The sequence below is a fragment of the Acipenser ruthenus genome, chromosome 24, assembly GCF_902713425.1.
Source record: "Acipenser ruthenus chromosome 24, fAciRut3.2 maternal haplotype, whole genome shotgun sequence".
NCBI classification, from domain to species: domain Eukaryota; kingdom Metazoa; phylum Chordata; class Actinopteri; order Acipenseriformes; family Acipenseridae; genus Acipenser; species Acipenser ruthenus.
Genome location: NC_081212.1, coordinates 19,382,446 through 19,400,710, shown reverse-complemented (window position 1 = coordinate 19,400,710; position 18,265 = coordinate 19,382,446). Strand labels below are relative to the sequence as shown.

Genomic DNA, 18,265 nt, shown 5'->3' with positions numbered 1-18,265 from the left:
AGTTACTGATTTGAGATCTTGTTTTATTAAAAAGATTATGGCATGCCAAATACTAAACATCTTGCAAGAGCCTACAGTTAACTGGTCCACTGGTGTTCTAGACTGGAGAATCCAGCACATCACAAAACCGCTTAAATTAGTAAAATAACTATATTGACTGTCTATTTACCTTTCAGTGTTCACCCCTGAAATCCAATCTTGTGTTCAGATAGTGACTAGCAGGACTGGGATTGGATTATGGGTTGGAACGTGTAAAATGAAACGAGTGGAGACCGGCAAACTGTAGACAAGCCAAATCCAAATGTGCATGATGAAAAGTAAAATGTAGAAGTCTTTACATTTTGACCTGTTTGCATGAAAGTAAAGGGAACAAGTCTGTTTCAAACTTGACTTGTAGAATGAAACAGCCAAACACGCGTGTGCTGCTTCACTCCTTCTCAGGGGGAGTCCTGTGACCGTGGCGACGTGCTAGATTGTCATGAAGTCTGCATTATTCTGCTCCTCACTCCCTGTACTCATTTATTATTATTATTATTATTATTTATTTCTTAGCAGACGCCCTTATCCAGGGCGACTTACAATTGTTACAAGATATCACATTATACATTATTTCACATTATACAGGTATCACATTATTTTTACATACAATTACTATTTATACAGTTGGGTTTTTACTGGAGCAATCTAGGTAAAGTACCTTGCTCAAGGGTACAACAGCAGTGTCCCCCACTGGGGATTGAACCCACAACCCTCTGGTCAAGAGTCCAGAGCCCTAACCACTACTCCACACTGCTGCCCCAAGAATTGTTTGAATGTTCATGCTTTGTTTTATCGAGTGGTATAGAGTGTAGGTATCGCTTGTTCTAGGTTCCAGCAACATAAACTAAACAAATCTATCAAATGAAAATCCCAACATGCCTTTGAATGAATACAGTGACTGAGGGACTGAGTGGTGTATACTGGAGAGGTTCCTGAGCATTTTGAGAATGCAGGCTGCAGGTGCTAAGTTTTCTTTGGAGAATTTGCTGTTTGTGTATTGTCAAACTTACATGGCATGATATCAGTTGCTTAATTAACTAATGAACCAAAATAACAATAAAGAAAACAGATTTATTTTTAGGTTGGATAGTGTAAAACACCAAGTAGGATTTTGTAAACCTATATAAAAAGCTGTTTTGTTGAATGCTACACATAGAGCTATGGCCAAAAGTTTTGCATCACCTAGAATTTTATGATTAAGACATTAAAAAAAAAAAAAAAAAGAAATCTATAAGAACATAATTTAGATATTTTATTTAACATCATGTAATCAAATAAACTAAAAATGATCTTGCAAAACTTTACCGGAAGCCAAAATAGTACTACAGTATTTCAAGTTAGAATTCCTAATGTCACATATTTTTTAATTTTGTAGTTTTCCCATATACTTAACAAAAAATCGACAAAGCGGTACAAAATTCAATATGTTAACGTAACATTATTCAGGTTTCATTAGACTTCATGGAGCAAATTTAGTTCATTCTAGAGAGTGATACAAAATCTTTTTGTAGTAAGACCATTAATGCATACGATTAAATTACTGCAATGTTTATTTTAACAGTCTTCTAACACAAATACATATCTGATTTATTGTACATAAGTCTGCATGCTGCTTATGTATTTAAATAGAGATACAAAAGTGCATGTCTGAGTGATTCTTGAGATTTGTAACATTTCTGGAGGTTCCACCGAGATCCTACGCATGCTAATAACAATTGCTGAACAAGATCTGCATGAAGCAAGGTTGATTTCAGCATGGAAATGAGGGGGAAAGTAGACGGACCACAGCATGAACGTCCCCTCTCTCTAACCCACCATGGCCTGAGGAGATGTCCCTGAAGCATGCAGGTAAAATGCAGCAAGGTACAGTGAGGGAGGAATACTTGCTGCAAAGAGAAAAAAACAATTCAACATGTGGCTGTATCTCCGGTGTAGGCAGAGGAAATGTTCGAAGGACAACGCCTTCATTCCTGCGGAAACAAATTATCCAAAAGTTACAAACTGGAGACCTTGCAGACCTGGCCGATGAGGGAATGTCCATGCTACTCCCCCATTTGAAACGGGTTGGAAACTCCACCTCCCCAGCCAGTGCAGAGTGGGCAGCTTATCAGAGTGGAGGTGTGCAGAATACACACTATAGAGCTGGGAACCCTTTACACCCCAAGATCAACTACAGGAATTCAAAGAACTGGAGTTGGCCAGGTGGAGCAAAGGTACATACCCAAGACAATGACAGTGTGTTGCCAGCATACTGGAAATACTGGCAGACTGGCATCTCCAATCCTAGAGATGACAAATGGAGTTTCAGAACCCTGGAACAGCATATTCGAAGAGGGCTGAAGAGGAGTCAAACAGAAAGAGAAGTGGCCAATGCTATTAGTGAGGTCATTTTTCCGGAGCTGAACCTTAGGAGTTACCTGGAGGGGAGGTCTGTGCTCACTGTCCCGACAATCAGAAACATTATCCGCAGCCGCCGCACTGAAGAAGCCGCAGAGTTGGATCGGGCCCTGACTAAAGCGGCTCAGGGGCCAATAAAGATTCCTGTTCCATTCTTGACACACCCGGCGAACCTGAAGCAAAAAGCGAAATTTCTAATGAACCAAGCCAAGCTGGGACAAAGTGTCACCCAAGCAAACGCAATAGGGCCAGCATTGTCATACCGGCACGAGATGGAGGATTAGACTGGAGAAGACCAAGCGGCTTAGTTAACTAAATCAAATAGCAGCTTACCACCCCCACCACCAACAAAACCCAGTCAATGAAGGAGACCTTAGTTAATCAGGAAAGCTATGACCAGGGAGGAAGCACATACAGGCTTAAAGGCAGGAAACCTAAAATGGGAGATAATCCAGATTGCCTTAAAATCAAATGTACTAAAGGCATTCAGAAGAGCTCTTAACCTGGAAGCCCTTGGGTGCCCAATCTGGGGACCAGGTCCTGCTTTTAAACGTGTCTAACCATTGTGATTCAGAGATATGTTTTGCGGGAGCTCCAGTGTCCAAAACAGGGTTAAGGAGATGTCTGTGGAAGACTGAAGAAGTAACCATACAAGGGGAACAATGTTCCCAGCCAAACAACTCAAAGAACGGCTACATCCAGAGATAATGGAATAGCCTCCCTTTTAATTGGAAGGACATCATAATGCAATATGGACTTGCTGTAATACTCCCCAGACACGATCACTGACATAAAGATGGTGGCAGCATTTATAAATCCCAAGAGGTCAGTAATCGATGTTAACAATTATTCCCGCTGTTTAAGGGTGACCCTATAGGACTCAAACTGGCACTTCTTTACAAGGCATGTATTTTCAAAAGTTATTGCAGTTCACGTCCACATTAGAACCTATCAGTAGGAACTACAGTGCTACCCTGTTATAATGCGGTTGTCGGGGTCCATAATTAGGAGACCGCGTTATTTATGTTTTGCCTTCTAACGAATATTGGCATTTTTGTCCCCGAAATGAGTTACAATCACAAGCCAGATTTATATTGTAGTGTATGGTGGAAAATGAAGGAAGGAGACACACACAATTTGCAGGTACTCGAATCCACAGTTTATTGGGATGATTATTCCCAGCCCCTGTTAGCCTGGGCCACACCAAAAACAACAAACAGTCTTGCACTCTCACAGCAGCACATTCGCGCAGCAGCTTGTCTCGCTCAGCTCTGCACGCACTGATGTGGGCACCCCCCTGTATGCTTTCATGCCCCCGCCTCCCTGTTGACGTTCCTGCAGAAACCAAGTGAATAAAGCAGAGTCTAATTCATTGTCTTTAGCGCAGCGCTTTTTTTTTGAGCAGCCATCTTTTGGAGTTAATCTTATCAAGAAAACCTCAGTTTTTCTTCGATTCTGCAACATTTATATCTTTTGAAACTGCTGCTTGAGTTTCACCTTTTTTTACTCTGTCCACCACATTGAGTTTCATTTTACCAGAGAAAGCTTTTCTTTTTTTGCTGTCAGCCATGCTTCGTACTGTATACCTGCAACGTTCACCCAACGTTTGCGAGTCAAATTACATTATGGGGGAAATGGGAGTCACGACCTTACCGTGTTATAATCGATTCCTAACTATAACAGGTCTCGTTATAATGGGGTAGCACTGTAGCTTCATAAATCTGAGTTGTCTCGTGCACAAAGAATTCTTAATGTACAATTCCTTGCCGTACTGGTAACAGCTGACTTTGCGTTAAAAAAAGAAAGTATGCGAATTGCCATGATTCCAGCGACTGAAGCCCAGAACAGCTAGAACAGACTGCATCCGAAATAGATACGACTAAAGGCAGCATGTGGATATTTTCAGATAGGAAGATTTTTCAATCTAATTCCTTGTCTTTTCAAACCATTTTATTTACATACCCACATTCTTTTGTAGCAACACAACTTCTATATCTTTAAATGTTTTGCAGGGCCAACTCTTATCTTCAGAGTTTTGTCTTTTACCATCCTTTGTACAAGGCCTTCCATACAAAATACATGAGACCACTAAATACATATGAGGTAGCCTTGCAGCATGTTTAAAGATATAGGAAAGTATGTCCCATTAATTGGGGAGATTGGGGTCCAACTGACATAATATATCTTGAATGTTCCCTGAATAAAATCTGTCCTCTTGAATCACGTTTCTATTTGTTAGTGGCTTCTCTGGTCTGTCTAATAATATAAGAATATACGAAGCAACACATTACCTTGCATAACTTTAAATTAAATCAGCTGCGATTTATGTTAGTACCGTTATAGTGCCCTTACAATGTAAGTGTTGCTTTACCTAAAACAATATGACAAATTGTAAATTAAGCAGATCCACTTATGTAAATAATAATAATAATAATTTCGCCACTTATGAAAATACATGCCAATGTATTGATGCAAATTTGTGCAGACTGTGAGATTATTCATACTGTATAAAGCTGCAAGTCCTGTATATAATTATACTTCTGTGATCTGTGTAGAAATTCTAATAGTACATATGGTTAATTTAAATAGCTTTTGTGTGGAACATATTGTGAAAGCTAGCAGTACAGAAAGGAAATTAAATCTAGCTATTGTTCCCACATACAATAAACCTGTGGTGATGGACTCTTGCCATGGACTAGTTCCATAGACCGATTAGTACTAATCTTTGATTACCTTAGCTAAAATAACATTAGCTAGTATTTGAGTAGCTCTGTGGAATAGAGTAACAGCACTAACTACAGCAGGTATAAGCAGCAATACAATTGGAACTAAATCCATAAGATCAAACTAAAATCTGAAGCGCGTTATGCAATACAGAGGGCTAGTTACACTATTAAGGCATTGCAATGCTCCCATGATGCATATTGTTCATATAATTGAATATATGAAGATTCTTGCAAGTGACTTGGATCCAATTCAATAAAGACTGAAAAAAGCATCTCTGAGTTGTTATTGAGTGTGTGACAGTGTGAGGGTGCTGACGAATGCCCTGTCCAAGTGACACCATTAAAGGTTTGATTTAGTTGAACAGCACTTACTCCCACACACAAACATTTGTTTTTTTTAAATTGCCCAAGCCAAACATGCTTGTAACTAATCTGAAACTGTATTATTGAACATATGCAATTAGCTGCTGACAATTCTGTCAGGATATTAGACTCTATTATACAAAGTGTATTCAGGTCTATTATATAGATAGATATAACTGGACAGCAGTATTGTGACTCTTTATGCAGTATACAGTTACTATTGTTAAATGTTATAATTTGTTTGTATAGTAAAGAAAACTAACACTGATCAGCCTTTAATTATGAGGTATTTAAGTTTCCAGCTCTCACTGGTCACTGGTCACTGGTCACTGGGCTGGTAAACAGGATTACATTTAGAATATTTACCATTTTAACAAACCTTCTTGATCAGTAGAATAATAAGTGTATGTGGACTTAATGGCCTAGATAGGGAGAATCAACACGTGATTCTACCTTGGTGCAAGTTGTGCAATAGAGCAAAAAGTTTTAAAAATCAGACGGTGATAGAGCAGCACAAATCCATTATTCGGATCAAGCACTCCACAGATGAGGGGCTGGTGTTGATTGGCCGTGTTTACATTTCCCAGTGAAGAAACAGCTGCTTGGATTGGTGTGGATTGCTGTTCTCCACAGAGTGTAAGAAAAGCAGCAGTCCTCACAAATCCGAGAAGCTGTTTCTTCACTTGGAATGGGAAGTCAGCCCAGTCAACACCAATGCCCCTCACCTGATTGTCAGCACCTGATTTCTGTAGAGAGCTCAGTCCGATTAATGGGTTCGTTCAGCACCAGCCAGTGAGATCAAAGACAATGCCTGATTGTTTAAGAAATGTTCACAATTAATACTTTCTTACAACCCAGTGCCTTGGAGGACACAACGACATCTTCATACCTTTCTATTTTCGCTCTATGAAAAAAGGTTTCCTTTTTTCTATTCCTTCTGTTATTTAAATACAAGTTATCTGCAGAGATTTTAAATAGAACTATACTTACACAAGTGGCATATTACTAGGGATAGTTCTCCTGCTTGCTGCTTTTCTCTGTGAATTATAGTAATAAGCACTGTCTTCTTATGTTTCTTTTCAAGAGCTAACGATTCTTCATTGGAACTTGGGTATGTTGCCACATGCAGGAACAGTACCTGTCGTGTGTGTGTGTGTGTGTGTGTGCGTGTGCGTGTGCGTGCGTGCGTACGCTCTGTGATTTAAAACTTCCTGTCCATTCATTAGTTCATTTCTCTCAGTAAAAGATGAGAATGTTTCACAGACTTCATTGATCAGCCACACTATGAGCACACGACAGAATAAGCCAACCAGCTGCACAACTGCTGGCACGACAGGGTCCTTTAAAAAGAGTGATAACAAGCGAGAATCGCAAGGGTGGGATTTAGAACAGTATATAGAAACAATGTATACAACTATTTGTTATTTCCTATTTCTTTCATAAAGTAGCTTAAAATGCCATGTTAATGGTGTTTCCATTTATTCTGAGGGTTTCTTATTACAATTAATCAATGTGTTACCGTCTTGTGCAAAAACCTGATCCACAACTTGATCCAGATCACTGTTTGTTACTTTTATCAACACACCTTGGCTGATCGAGCCTGTTTTCACTATATCTCAAGCAGGCTACCTGAAATGAAGAGCAGCTTCTGCACTCAGGGGAATGAACACAGACTTGTTTAAAAAGACTAAGCCAGTATTTGAATAAGAACCACTCAGAATGATTGTCAACACCCTAAAAAGTGAAGGGGCAGTCAAAACCCCTAAGAGAATTTCATCTGAAGCTATGTGGTCTTTAATGGAAACCCACAGATCTGCTTCCACATTCTTATCTTGTATTGAGCTGTCATAGTGTCTTAATACCCTTTTACATACAGATGTCGCCTTGCATTTTCTACGTTTGTTTGAAATGAGTCTCATAATCATTAATCAATCTGATCTGACCTAACTGTGAATCATCAATGACATCAATGGGAAATCAAGTCGTCCACATGTGGTATGCTGTTTTGAATCATTTGGAGTGCTGTAGCATGTCTTCTTGTTTTAACCAATAATCATCATGCATTCCCTTTTCTTCTATTGTTACTGTGAACTAACCCCCTCGCCTCCATTCCACACTGTGCCCTGCTACATAAACAGGAAGGAAATCCTATTCATAGACTATAATACCTGGTGAGCATTTTCTTCAATGGGCTCATCTAGTTGATATTTCCCATAATACCCGTCCCATAATAACCCACAACAAGTAACTCAGAACTTTAGAGCTCTGGCAGGATAAATGCTCAACAGAGATTATACAAAATACTGCATGTGGTATCACACAACCCCATGCATTATTCTCTATATACCATTAAATAACTCTCTAGTTTGCCAATGGACTATATTCATAACGCTTTATCACAATCTGCTTTGATTAATTAAATGCAGTTTGATGTCCATGGGATAACCCTTAATTATGAAAAAGCTAAACAATAATCTGGTTTAAATTACTTTAAATAAAGCTTTGTGAATCCCAATGGAGCTGAATTACACTATCTGCAACACTAATAGAAGTTATGTACCTTAGATATCCTTCAATTGGAGGTAACAAAATGGGATCTATTCAACTGATCTAAACAGAAGCTGATCTAACTACAGCCTGTTTAAATTATCATTAAATCATTATCACTGAAGAGCCAGATGTTCTCAAAACCCAGCAGTGCATGTGAGTCTCTTTAGTTTATTTCAGTCTGTAAAAATATGAAAAGAAACTCGGGAAGATTCATATTTTTAAGATTGAAATGACAGCTGTATTTCCATCTGCTGTTGTTTAGATCAGCTGAAGTGAAGCAAGGCAAAGGTATTATTATTATTATTATTATTATTATTATTTATTTCTTAGCAGACGCCCTTATCCAGGGCGACTTACAATCGCAAGCAAATACAAATACATTCAAGTGTTACAATACAAGTCATAAAATAAGAGCAAGAAATACAATAATTTTTTCAAGTTTGACAAACCACAATTCAATAATAGTGAAAGTTACATCAGGATATGATTAAATAGTGATAGTAGTTTTTTTTTTTTTTTTTTTTACAGTGTGCCTGCTTCAAAATAGAGCCCTGAAATAATGTGGACTTGTATCTCTAATCATGCCACTCAAACACAACTAAAAGATGTCATTAAACCTGTCTTAATTCAGCAGCCTTTTCATTGCTCTGGGTCTCTTGCAGGTGTGATTCTCGCCATCACTTTGGCTGCTGTACTGGGAGCAGTCCTCATCGTGGCGCTCATTGTTTTCATGCTGATAAAGAAAAGGTGAGTGCTCTCAGGAGACTTTTCCCTTCTTGCTGTGCATTGTTGAACCGGAAGGGCGAAGTGATTTCAGGGGTGTAATGCTGTACATTTACCCCAGTTGATATATACCTTTTTGTCTCATGCAGAACCTGAAGTTAAAAACCCTAGAGTTAGGTGGCTTGGTTTTAATCTCAACAGTAACCAAATTATTTGTATTACTAATTCCAATAAAAACCGTAGGGTGACATATATTTAAATGGCAAGTTTCAATGATAATTAGTAATACAACATATAAAGTCATTGATAAATAATTCTCTTAAAAACGTTTTTCTAAATGGGTACTATTTAGCACAATTATATTACTGGGATAGTTAATCACAAAAAAAAAAAAAAGATTTCTCTGTAGCATGGTGTTCGTTGCCTCAGGTCATTGCCTACTGTACCATTAAAGAGTCCTACACAAGGAGAACAGGGCTATGAAGACCGTTTCTGGCTTGACCTTGTATGCAAATTCGCTCCCAATTTCATAAACATCCAGTATGTTTTAAGCCCTGAGTGTGAGTCACAGAGCCGGCAGGGTTCAGTGTTCTTCTTATTCCCACACTCCACCTACACTGAGCAGCACAACCTCCAATCCCTGCCCCGCAGGCACATTCAACCTTACCAGCGCAAACCACTCAGCAACTTCCCATGCTACTATTATTATTATTATTATTATTATTTATTTATTTCTTAGCAGACGCCCTTATCCAGGGCGACTTACAATCGTAAGCAAATAAATTTCAAGTGTTACAGTACAAGTAATACAATAAGAGCAAGATAAATACAATGACTTTGGTTCAAGCAAGTACAAGTGTGACAAAATACAATTCAATAATACAGCAGATAACAGTGACAGTGATAGTTACATCAAGATATGATTAAATACAAAATACTACAGATTAAACACTTGGCAGATTACAGTACTCTGAAGTACAGGATTAAATGCAGTAAAATAGGGGGCAGATAAGAGCAAATAAAGCGCATTTAAGGAAGGGTGATAGTGTCCCAGGGGAAAACAGAGGAGTTCTACAGGTGCTGTCTGAAGTGGTGAGTCTTAAGGAGGCGCCAGGATGTGGTCAGGGACTGGGCGGTCCTGACATCTGTAGGAAGGTCATTCCACCACTGCGGAGCGAGGGTGGAGAAGGAGCGGGCTCTGGAGGCAGGGGAGCGTAGAGGAGGTAGAGCCAGTCTTCTAGTGCAGGCGGAGCGGAGAGGTCGAGTGGGGGTGTAGGGAGAGATGAGGGTCTGGAGGTAGCTGGGTGCAGTCTGGTCAAGGCATCTGTAGGCTAGTACAAGAGTCTTGAACTGGATGCGAGAGGTGATCGGTAGCCAGTGGAGTGAGCGGAGTAGTGGAGATGCGTGGGAGAAGCGAGGCAGAGAGAACACCAGGCGGGCAGCGGAGTTCTGGATGAGCTGGAGCGGACGGGTGGCAGATGCAGGGAGGCCAGCCAGGAGGGCGTTGCAGTAGTCTAGGCGGGAGAGTACCAAGGCCTGGACCAGGAGCTGGGTAGCGTAGTTGGTGAGGAAGGGTCGGATTCTTTGGATGTTGCTCAGGAAGAATCGGCAAATGCGTGCCAGAGTGGAGATGTGCTGGGAATAAGAGAGGCAGGGGTCCAGGGTGACTCAGAGGTTCTTAGCGGAGGAAGAGGGAGTGTGGTAGATTCCAGAGGAACAGAGATAGAGAGATCAGAGGAGGGGGAGGAGGAGGGAAAAAAAGGAGGTCAGATTTAGAGAGGTTGAGTTTGAGGTGATGAGTGCATCCAGGAGGAAATAGCAGACAGACAGGTAGAGATACGGGAGGAGATGGTGGAGTCAGAGGTGGGGAAGGAGAGGAAAATCTGAGCATCATCAGCATAGAAATGGTATGAGAAACCATAGGATGCGATGAGGGGGCCCAGGGAGCGGGTGTAGAGAGAGAACAGGAGAGGACCCAAGACTGACCCTTGGGGGACTCCAGTTAAGAGAGGGTGAGGTGTGGAGGTTGGTCCACACCAGGTTACCTGGTAAGTGTGGTTGGAGAGGTAGGAGGAGAACCAGGCCAGAGCAGTGCCAGAGATCCCCAGGTCAGCGAGAGATGATAGTAGAATAGAGTGATCAGCAGTGTCAAAGGCAGCAGAGAGGTCGAGGAGAATTAGGACAGAGGAGAGAGAGGCAGCTCGGGCAGACTTAAGTGAGTTGGTGACAGACAGGAGGGCGGTTTCAGTGGAGTGAGCAGAGCGGAAGCCAGATTGGAGAGGGTCGAGCAGAGAGTGGTTGGACAGGAAAGCAGAGAGCTGGCGGTGTACAGTCGCTCAAGGGTTTTGGAGAGGAAGGGTAGGAGGGAGACAGGACTGTAGCTCTGGAGGGAGGTGGGGTCGAGGGTAGGTTTTTTGAGGAGGGGTGATAGAGGCTTTTTTGAAGGCAGACCAGAAAGTAGAGAGGTGTTGAGAAGGGAGGAGATGAAGGGAAGTAGAGCAGGAGCAGCAGCTTGAAAGAGGTGAGTGGGGAGGGGGTCCAGGGCACACGTGGTGGGTTTGTGACCCTGGAGCAGGGAGGAGAAGTCAGAGTCTGAGAGGGGCAAGAAGGTGGAGAAGGAGGGTGAATTAGTAGGGGATGCAGTGGGTGTAGGGGTTGGAGCAGGAGGGGGTGCGGGGGAGGGAGAGGTGTTAAAGAGTTTGCGGATATCTGAGATTTTAGAAGAGAAGAAGGAGGCAAAGTCATCAGGGGAGATAGAGGAGGGAGGGGGGAGGGTTTAGGAGGGAGGAGAAGGTAGAGAATAGTTTACGTGGGTTGTTAGTGGAGGCTTGGATTACAGATTGGAAATAAGTACATTTAGCAGAGGAGAGAGTAGAGGAGAAGGAGGAGAGGAGAGTGCGGTAAAGGTCTAGGGCAGCAGGGAGTTTGGTTCTCTTCCATTTCTTTTCAGCAGATCACAGTGTGATTCTTGCCAAGCGGAGCGCAGAAGAGAGCCAGGGATGAGGAGGGGAGGGGCGAGAGGGTTGGGAGGTGAGGGGACAGAGGGAGTCGAGGGAAGAGGTGAGGGAGAAGAGGGTGGAGGTAGCAGAGTCTACGGAGAGTTGTGAAAAGGAATAGATAGGAGGGAGGTGAGAGAGAGCAGTGGAGGCAAGGACAGAGGGGGAGAGAGAGCGGAGGTTACGGCAAGAGGTGACAGTGGGGGTAGGAGGAGCAGGGAGAGGGGGGAGAGACAGAGAAAAAGAGATGAAATAGTTATTGTGCTTCAGCATTCCAACCGCCATGCTTTCACTGCTTCACTACATCAATAAACAATCATGGAAATATATATTGCAAATGCTTCAATATTGTGTTTAACTCAATGGTTGATGTACTCTTTGGTAAGGTATGTTGACCTGAATTTAGGAGCAGCGAATGAGTTCTAGTTCTCTTTCACCATAGACATGTAACGCAGGCTAGATCAGCAAAGTAGCTGTTAGAGTCAGCGCCATCTAGTGAATAGCGCATTGAAAGCAATACAAAGGGCAACCTGGTTCACTAGATGATGCAGGCTCTTGAACATAAGCAGACCCGTTGCTGATCTAGCCTGCGTTACATTATGTCTATGGTGAAAGAGAATCTGCCCACTCGAGCTGCTCAAAAAACCTAGTGGTTATATCAACAATGGAATTAAACACACTATATGAGTCATTGCAATAAGGACAAAGGTTTGATGATGCAGAGGATTTGGGAGTAAGTGGAACCTCCCTTTGAATGATTCAGCAGCTGATCATGTTCACTGATTCTTTACATGATGTCCCAAGGGACGGGAAAACAGACATCATCACTAGAACAGCTCTTTCGTCAGAAAATACCATAGCGAGAACGTTTCTTCAGTAAGCTATTCATGCACCATTGCTGACACCTCATTCTTGCTTGGTTAAAAGTGTGAATCACTCAGCTGAATTTGCTACAATTCACACCATCCTAACAGGGCTGATCCCACCAGGACATTACTTCTACTCATTGAACAGCGCTGTAGGAATGGAAATTGTATTGCATTTTAGTAACGCATTACAGGTTGTGTGCAGTGAACAACTGCTTCATGTGAATGATTCAGATCACTTGCTTTCTGACAGTGTCTTTACATCTGGTAAACTGCACTGTTCTATGACTCTCCATTACAAGTGGGGTGCAGAAATGAAACTTTGTTTAAATCTCTGGACATGGTAATGATACAGAAGACATTCCTCTCAGTGCAGCTCAGTAGTTTCATTTTGTCACTAGCCATATTAAAAAAGGCCCAAGAGCGCTCTTTGGTTTAAACTGATAATAATATATCAAATCTTCATATTATGAAAAAAGGTGCTCTTTGGAGTCAAGGGTCAAAGGTTTAGTAAGAAATATAGGTGAAAAAATACCTGTAAGTCCATTGTTTTCGTATAGATTCAAGTTAATCCATCAGGCAAATCACCAAAAACCAAGGCACTCTTACAAACTTATAGTTAAAATACCTTTATTAATGGGGCATATCCAAAAACGGAATGTTAAAAATAGAACACGGAACCAGCATGTTCAAAAAAACAAACAAAGAGACTCCCAACGTGTAGCGGCAGTCCTAGCCTTCATCAGGGTGTGAAGACCCCAGTCAAGACTCATCCAAACTGTGTTCTTACTGGTACTACAGTAACATTCCGGGTGATTCACACACACTACAACAACAACAACAAACAAACAAAAAAACACATTCAAATTGAGCTCCACCAAAAACACAAAACTACACGGGACACTGAGACTGCATCTGGGCAAAAAAAAGTGAATCTGTAAAATCAACATCTTGGAAAATAACTTCCCTTCCTGTTGAGCCAGTTAGTAGTCCTGTACTTAACAGAGTGTGTCATTCTTATTGTGTGTTTTTTTTTTCCAGAAGCAAAAAGAACAATCAAGACAACGGCAAAGGAGTCATCTACAAACCAGCAGCCAGCAAAGAGGAGGACACTTCAAAAGTATAAGACCCAGCCACTGCCCCTGCAGGATGAAACCCACCTGACACTGCACACACTGAAGCAGCAGCTATGAAGAACAACCTGTTTAGAGGCATCGGGGATCTTAGAACCACACACACTTTTTTCTTTTCTAACATTAGATATGAGTTCAGCATTTCTCTTTGCTTTGAACAAAAGCGTTGTGCCAGTCGCACTAAGAGATAAGACAAAAAAGTGTTTCTAAACAAAAAGAATGCATTATTTTATATAACTGCGATATTTCCGAACCATACCAAGTTGCTATTTTAAAGCTACCCTTTCAGTTACGCACCTGTGCTCTGGAAAGATCAGTCATGCCTGATGCAGTGTGATCCTCTTTTAAGCACAGTGTGTCGGTTGACCTGTATTGAGAATACCTGAACATGCTTCAGTTCAGCAGTTCTCAAACCCTTTCAACTAAACGTTGAAGCTTCAGACACCTGATTAATCAAGTTAAATACTTGCTTCATTAATTCCTTGAACATGTGTAATTATAAGTACTAATAATAGTGAGAGTTTACAGTGTTTGGCAATGTATATTTGAATCGTACAATTTTAGTTGGAATTTCTTGCATGAGCAGCTCTCTGTAGATTCCAGTTTCATTTGTTTTGTGAATTTTGGCACATAAAAAAGTAAACTGTTTAATCTCAGTGGTTTAAGGAAAAAAATGTGTAAACGTGGCAGTCTTGGACCTGAAGGGAGGGCAATTTTTGGAACAGAACTAACAAAAAGGATTTGGAGAAAAGCCGCTTTGGACTGTTGATGCATGTTGCAAACAAAGCACTGCTTTAAAACTTAATATATTTGCTTTCTTCTCACCTTTCTGATGTAGTCCTTGGTTTTCTCATGTCAGCAGTAGCATAGTAGCATATCAAGGCTTCCTACTGGAACATCAGACAACAGACAAAAACTCCTTGTTTATCAGTTCATAGGATTTGTGAAATGTGTGAATTAATGAGTGTATGTGTAATATATATATATATATATATATATATATATATATATATATATATATATATATATATATATATGTGTGTGTGTGTGTGTGTGTGTGTGTGTGTGTGTGTGTGTGTGTGTATATATATATATATATGTGTGTGTGTGTGTGTGTGTGTATAATTTTGTAAATGAATGGTTACTTTTCAAGTATAGGAATATACTTGCAATCACATTCCCCAGTTTAATATACTACTGTATTATTATGGCATTATTGATAGTTATCGTTCCTTTTCTTTTCAATGTCTTTAGCTCATATGTACATTTATTTGAATGTGTTTTGTCAGTGCAGGGTATTTTATAAATAGTTTAGGTGTTTATCATTTTGTAGTGTCGGCATACAGGTTCAAGTTCTCATTTTAACTCCATGGTGACCAGTTAAAGTGGACCTTATATTTTACTGTAAGTCAAGATACACTGGATTTTACTATTAGGAGCGCCATCTGCTGGATTAATAGTTGTTGGCTTATCGTCTATATTTATTTATTTATTTATTGACAATATTCTACAATAATCAAACGTAGGAGAAATGTTTATTTGGTTTGAAATGTAATGTGATAACAAAAACACGTTGCTCCACATGTGTTTTCCAACCCATTTTGAGCTGGCTTTTTTTTAAATGTTATTTGATTACGTAGTTCTCCTCTCCAGTAAAATTAAACATGGCAACATAAATAAATGTTCGGGAGATATATAATGGAGGCACTGTTAAGTACATTTGTTAAGCATTCATTAAAATCTATGGTATTGACACTGTTTATTACAGCTACTGTGCATAATTCAATGTGAACTACTTCTGAACGAGTTTTGTTGATATTATTTCAACATCCATGATAAAATGGTTTCTTCATGGTGTACAATGTGTACTATGGGTTTCATGTTTTTAAATGCACTCAGGATAGCATTTTAATGGTTTAGTTAGTTTGGAATGTTATTAGCCCACTTTGTTATGCAGATGGAACAGTGCCAGTACAGTATTATCACAAATGTAGTTTCTGTAAATGCATGTCATTCATGGTGATTGATTGTATATTGATTTTTAAATGGCACCATAAATCCTAATAAAACTGCTGAAAATGAGTTGTTGTGAGTTGTCTCATTTGTAGAGCACATTTTGAATACCCCTTGAAGAATTTTGAATTGAGATCTCTCTCTCTCTCTCTCTCTCTCTCTCTGCTTGGGTTCATGTTTGTTGAAACGTATCTTGTTAACTAATATTTCAGTGTCATATGAAACAGAAGGCTGTGTGGTCCAGTGGTTAAAGAAAAAGGCTTGTAACCGGTCCCCGGTTCAAATCCCACCTCAGCCACTGACTCATTGTGTGACCCTGAGCAAGTCACTTAACCTCCTTGTGCTCCGTCTTTCGGGGTGAGATGTAATTGTAAGTGACTCTGCAGCTGATGCATAGTTCACACACCCTAGTCTCTGTAAATTGCCTTGGATAAAGGCAACAAACAAATAATAAATAAATTATCTTCATTTAAAAACATTTCTATGAAATCAACCTTTTAAAGTCTGTCTGAAAGTCAATGCCATTTTTAATCGACTAACATGGATAAATGCTAAGAGTTGGGATATCGATGACATTTTGATTGAATATCACATGTAAGAACGAAGAACATACGAACAAGACGAGGCCATTCCGTCCATCTCAGCTTGTCCAGTTCCTAGTAGCTGACTGATTGCTGTCAAGCTGGGTCTTACAGAATTTTCCTGACTAGACTAGGTATCCCGTTCCATACTCTCACCACTGTCTGTGTGAAGAAGTGTTTCCTTCCCTCTGTCCTTAGTCTATCTACACTCAATTTCCATCTGTCATTTGGTCCTGGTTTCTGTACTGCTCTTAAAGTATTCGTTTGGGTTAATTGTCAGTTGAATTAGAACTGTTTCAAGTGGAATAAACAACTCAAAGTGGTGAATTAGAGTTTACATGTTCAATGCTTCAGGTCTTATTGTTCATCCCTTACTTACTGTGCAAAACTATGCTATTGAAATTATTTTTAAAACTTACATAATGATACGATTGTGACTTGCTTTTTACCCTGCAACTATAGCTCAAGCATTACTTTTATACAAACCAAAACTGCTATCTTCAAACAGAAGTCACTTTTCTGAATATATTCAACGTTTTCTCAAGCCCTGGAGAGGTTTTTACTGTATGTTGTCAGATAATATCCTTTTCTCTTCCCTGGGCCCTTTTGAATTTTTTTATTTTTATTTTAAAAACACTCTATGATGGGTCAAAGAAGAAATTGAAATAATGGTCTAAGCCAGGATACAGTCAGACTGCACATTTTGCCAAAGGCAGTTAAGTCATCTCTCCAAAGGTGAACAATTGTCCCCAGTTGTCCCAATCTGGGCCAAAAGAAAGCAGAAATTATTTATCTGTCTCTCACATATTTAGTGTCTCTCTTGAAGTGACACTAGATTAGACTAAACTGCAAAACCAAAGATATTCTTTCACCCTTTAAAGGCAGATTATCAGCTTTTTTAATACATTTATTACCGGCCCTCTACTCGTTAGCCCTGTACTCCCCTATGCTTTGTTTTACTGGACAGTTTCCAGTTTGAATTATAGTTTACACTTTAAGGAAACTGTCTGACGGGTGAATGGCATTTAATTAAATACTGTCTGAAAGGGGGACTGTTCTGCCCAGGGGTACTCAAAACAGCTGGGGGATGTGAACATCATAATTTAACTTTTACTGCATCTTAATTTTCATACACCGTTTTGTTCTTATTAAAGGGCTGCCCACCTCCACTGTGAAATCAGCTGCGAGTTTGACCACAGAGACCAAAATGATACGTGACTGTCTCATATACACAGAGCAGACTCCGGTCTGCTGGGGGCACGCTCTCATCTATGCAGTGAGAGGTGGACAATATGAAATGGTTGTGTAAAAATGTGATGTGAGCTTTACAATGCTCAGCTCCATAACTATAACAACAACAGTCCTGCAAGTCAGCTGTAATTCAATGTTTGAATATAAACCAATGTCAATCACAGAAACAGGATAGAGCTTTTAATAGTAAGAATTACACTGTAAAGTAAACAATACGTTAGAACACACTCTTTAAATGCACATAAAGGAAACCATTTTATTTTTGAAGGTTACACTAAGCTTGTCATAATTTAAAACTTACCTGATTATCAAAAACAATAAAAAGCACCTTATACTTTCTATATTTTAAAAACAAATGTTGTGTTCACTGTGACTGTGAAGCCTGTGTATCCTACCAAAACACTACAAATTCAATGGAAACAATTTCAAGCCTTCCACTTTGTGTTCCATAGCTATAAGGACTGTTACATTCTATGCAGACTCTACACAGGTTCAGCAGCGGTCCTTATCTCTGTAGCACCTGAAGTGAAGGACAGGAAAGAGTGTGATAGTAATGCTGCATTCTATTAAATGTTCACCTGATAGAATCCTTTGTTGAGACACACAGGTAATGGCATAACACTTCTA

At 40.1% G+C, this 18,265-nt stretch overlaps 2 protein-coding genes across 7 annotated transcripts in view; both read left to right on the top strand.

The window, feature by feature from the left end:
• LOC117429525 (carbonic anhydrase 12-like) overlaps window positions 1-15,873 on the top strand; it is a 36,330-nt gene extending 20,457 nt beyond the window's left edge. For 2 of the 6 annotated variants that reach the window (XM_058998573.1, XM_058998568.1), the window contains 3 exons: window positions 6,610-6,636; window positions 8,738-8,822; window positions 13,702-15,873. In XM_058998573.1, the coding sequence (XP_058854556.1) occupies window positions 6,610-6,636; window positions 8,738-8,822; window positions 13,702-13,786 (197 nt within the window). In that variant the 3' untranslated portion in view covers window positions 13,787-15,873. Of the gene's footprint in view, window positions 1-6,609; window positions 6,637-8,737; window positions 8,827-13,701 lie in introns of those variants that run through there. The other 4 variants (XM_058998569.1, XM_058998571.1, XM_058998570.1 and 1 more) reach the window with 4 other exon arrangements.
• On the top strand, window positions 12-6,603 carry LOC117429526 (uncharacterized). Its single transcript, XM_034049108.3, has one exon. The coding sequence runs from the start codon at window positions 1,869-1,871 to the stop codon at window positions 2,718-2,720; it is 852 nt and encodes a 283-aa protein (XP_033904999.2). The 5' UTR covers window positions 12-1,868; the 3' UTR covers window positions 2,721-6,603.
• Window positions 15,874-18,265: the final 2,392 nt, after the last annotated feature.